At 38.1% G+C, this 3,130-nt stretch overlaps 1 protein-coding gene across 1 annotated transcript in view; it reads right to left on the bottom strand.

The window, feature by feature from the left end:
• The window catches only part of LOC127441215 (ovostatin-like), a 7,148-nt gene extending 5,322 nt beyond the window's left edge, over positions 1-1,826 (bottom strand). The window contains exons 1-9 of the mRNA XM_051698390.1: positions 1,653-1,826; positions 1,408-1,564; positions 1,256-1,308; positions 1,085-1,105; positions 828-993; positions 661-745; positions 470-584; positions 274-394; positions 63-172 (exon numbers count right to left, since the gene is read on the bottom strand). Of these exons, the coding sequence (XP_051554350.1) occupies positions 63-172; positions 274-394; positions 470-584; positions 661-745; positions 828-993; positions 1,085-1,105; positions 1,256-1,308; positions 1,408-1,564; positions 1,653-1,826 (1,002 nt within the window). The remainder of the gene's footprint in view (positions 1-62; positions 173-273; positions 395-469; positions 585-660; positions 746-827; positions 994-1,084; positions 1,106-1,255; positions 1,309-1,407; positions 1,565-1,652) is intronic.
• Positions 1,827-3,130: the final 1,304 nt, after the last annotated feature.

Here is a 3,130-nt window from a genome sequence, read left to right as displayed (position 1 = left end):
TTTGTAGAATTGAGGAAAATGAATTTAATCCATTTTAATTAAATTAGGACACTTTCACTTGCCTTTCCCTTTAGAGCTGAGCCAGGCGTAAAAAAGTCAGGGATCGCCATAAACATGACCCTTCCAATTTCGTAAGTTAAGGATATGGTTTCAGATTTTGTCATGACTACATCTGGGGAGTTGGAACAGAATCATGATCTGCTGGTTAACACCATTTACACACTTTTTGTGTGTGTGTGTGTGTGTGTATATTCTGGGTCAAGAAAAGCTCACCTGTTCCCTCCTCTGTTACACTTGCATTAACTAGAAGAGAATCCTGCAGAGAGTTCTCAAAAATGGAGCTCAAGAAAGCAGATGTACTGAAGATAATGGAGGCACAACCAGTCTCATTCATCTGAGATGAGAAAGTGAACATCACTGCACAGAAATAAGGACACATACATTGTATTGCAGTGGTGTAGTGACTCACCACAGCAGTTTTAGTTGAACACAGAGGAACCAACCCAGGAACAGAAACGTAGTCAAAAGGACTACGGCACACTTTAACCAGTGTGCTACCAGGAACAGGTTGTCCATATGTGTACCTGAGTAATGGTACAAAAGTCAGCCTCAGATTTTTAAAAAGATTGGAAGGGGGGGGGGGGTTTGAGGTCCACTTACCTTGCACAAACCTCAGTTTTCAGTCCAACTTCACCAACACTCTGTGTCTGCGGCACTTTCAAAGTGATGTCAAACTTGGGTAAAACTGGGTTAGAAGAGTCAACTCTTAAACTCAACTCCTGCTGAAACCCAGTCTTTAAAATGCTGTAGATTGTACAAGGACTTACCATACTTTTTCACCTCAAAAGGCCATTTAACCATCCAGTCACCAATAAAAGCCATCAGAGTGTACATGCCTTGCGGAGCTTCTGGGTTTAATTCATGAGAAAGCTGCAAGATCCACCTCGAGGAGGAAACATTTGTCCACTGACCAATCCTGTTATTCTGATTATCCTATTAAAGTGAAGTTAATGAAATGACCAAAGCACCCAAAATGTAAACTAAAGCATATGTATTGTCCAAACTATGTACAGGGGAGTCTTACCTCCACCACAACCATACTGTACTGTAAAGAGAACCACCATTAAAAACTACAGCCACAAAGTCATAATTCAAAATCATACCACACATACAAGGCTTCCTGGAGCATTTGTGAACACTAATATGCATAAGGGCATCATTTGATAATGTTACATATGTAAAATATAAAACCAACCATCTGATTGAGAGGCACAAAATTGTCATCCATTGTTACAACTCTGAAAAACACTTCAAAATGAGAACAAGTTACAAATATTAGACTCGACAAGGTGTCGAAACAGATTTTCTACATTCCAAAAAGTATGCTTCAAAGCATTCATACCTCACCTGTTTGACCTGGATTATAGATTGGTTTATCCGTTTGGATAAACGTCAAATTGTCGTAACTTTTGAAAAGGACTTTCCTCTCCTCAGCCACATTAAAATGCCTCCCCTTAATTACGGTTTTTATTTTCTGCACAGATTCTCCCACTACCAGTGGAGCCTGGAGGGGGGGCGGGCAGGTAATTACCATCTTCCAAAACATGACTAGGAAAACCTCCCCCCCCAAATATCAGAAGTTGATGACAGACCTGGAAGCAAAAGCAATGATGAAATCCAGTCTTTGCTTCAGTCTTGTACAAAGGTATTTTCAGGCCATTATTAACCAGATGAATGTTCATTGAAAGAGTCTCATTTGGTTTGTAAAGACTAACACACAGCCTGGCCTGAGAGCCCGACTCAATCACTACAGGAAACGTTACCATGAAAAATCTGTAAAAAAAGAAGAAACTTGATTCGTATCATGCCAATGAACACAATTGCCTAAATAAGCCTACTCAAGTACACGGTACACACAAAGCAGCCTTAAAAAAAAAAAAGCTGCTGTTAGTGAAATTGTACATTCTGCATTTCAATTTCATAAACTTCAATTTGATGGAACCTTCACTTGAAATGCAGAAATCTTTATAGGCTAAAATATTTATCATTTGAAAGTTGTAGAACCAAATGTAACTTTAGTAATGGCACACAGTGACTTCATTTGAAGGGCTCCACCATTTGAAGTGTGTAGGCTACATAAAGAGGTGAATGGTCTAGCCCTGTTTCTTCAGCAAGTTTAACTTACCATTACCAAGCCAAATTTCTCAATTCTGGTGAAAGAAAATTGAACCAAAACATTTAAATAGTTACACTAAGAAAGAGCCTCAAAGTGACTCCAACACTTCAGCTGTACACTTACGTGAACCACTGGAACGAACCAATTCACTGGAATGAATCCAGACTTTACATTATAACATACACAACTTTCAGATGACTTACGGTCCTGAGGTTTCACCATTAACAGAGAAGAGGAAAACCGCTAAAATGAACCATGTCCAAACACAAATCTCCTTGACACTCATGATGAAAGCCAATCATCCACAGGAATTTATGAAAACCTTCCAACACCACAATCACTGAAGAAGACCTGCAGCACATTTACAGGCCTACAATTATTCTTCTGCTCAATTTGTGCAACTCAAACTTGTGATTATAAGAACAACTAGAAGTCTGTGAAAACTACTCACTGTTTAAAAACCCATCAACTGCTTACTCGGATGAATTGAAACTGCCTCATTTAAAGAATTCGGAGATTACGCCAGCTAATAGATTACTTTGCCATTATTGGGAACAGCTGGGATTAATTACACCAGAGGTTTACCCCTTCCGAATCTATGGAACCAATATGAAGGTTATTTTACTACAGAAGTTGTTCCCTTTGCCTTTTTATTGCAGTAAATTGTTTCAACATATTCACTGTAGGCTGCTATTATAAAAACACTCACGCATGCACACATGCACACACACACACAAATTAATCCCATCATTACACAATTCATTGTAGATTATCTACAGCATTAAAGTTTTTTTTTTATTTTTTATTTTTTACTTATAGTGTGAAAACATATTAAAAAAAATTGGTCATACAGAAGTTTAATTTTTAGACAGGTATTTCATGTTTTTATTTGTGTGTTTAAACAATGCATCTCATCACGTGTGTATCCTGGGTTCCCATGACTTGAAATATATA

Source organism: Myxocyprinus asiaticus, chromosome 5 (assembly GCF_019703515.2).
Source record: "Myxocyprinus asiaticus isolate MX2 ecotype Aquarium Trade chromosome 5, UBuf_Myxa_2, whole genome shotgun sequence".
NCBI lineage: Eukaryota > Metazoa > Chordata > Actinopteri > Cypriniformes > Catostomidae > Myxocyprinus > Myxocyprinus asiaticus.
The sequence above is the reverse complement of the archived record's forward strand: the minus strand, read 5'-3'. Positions and strand labels throughout refer to the sequence as shown.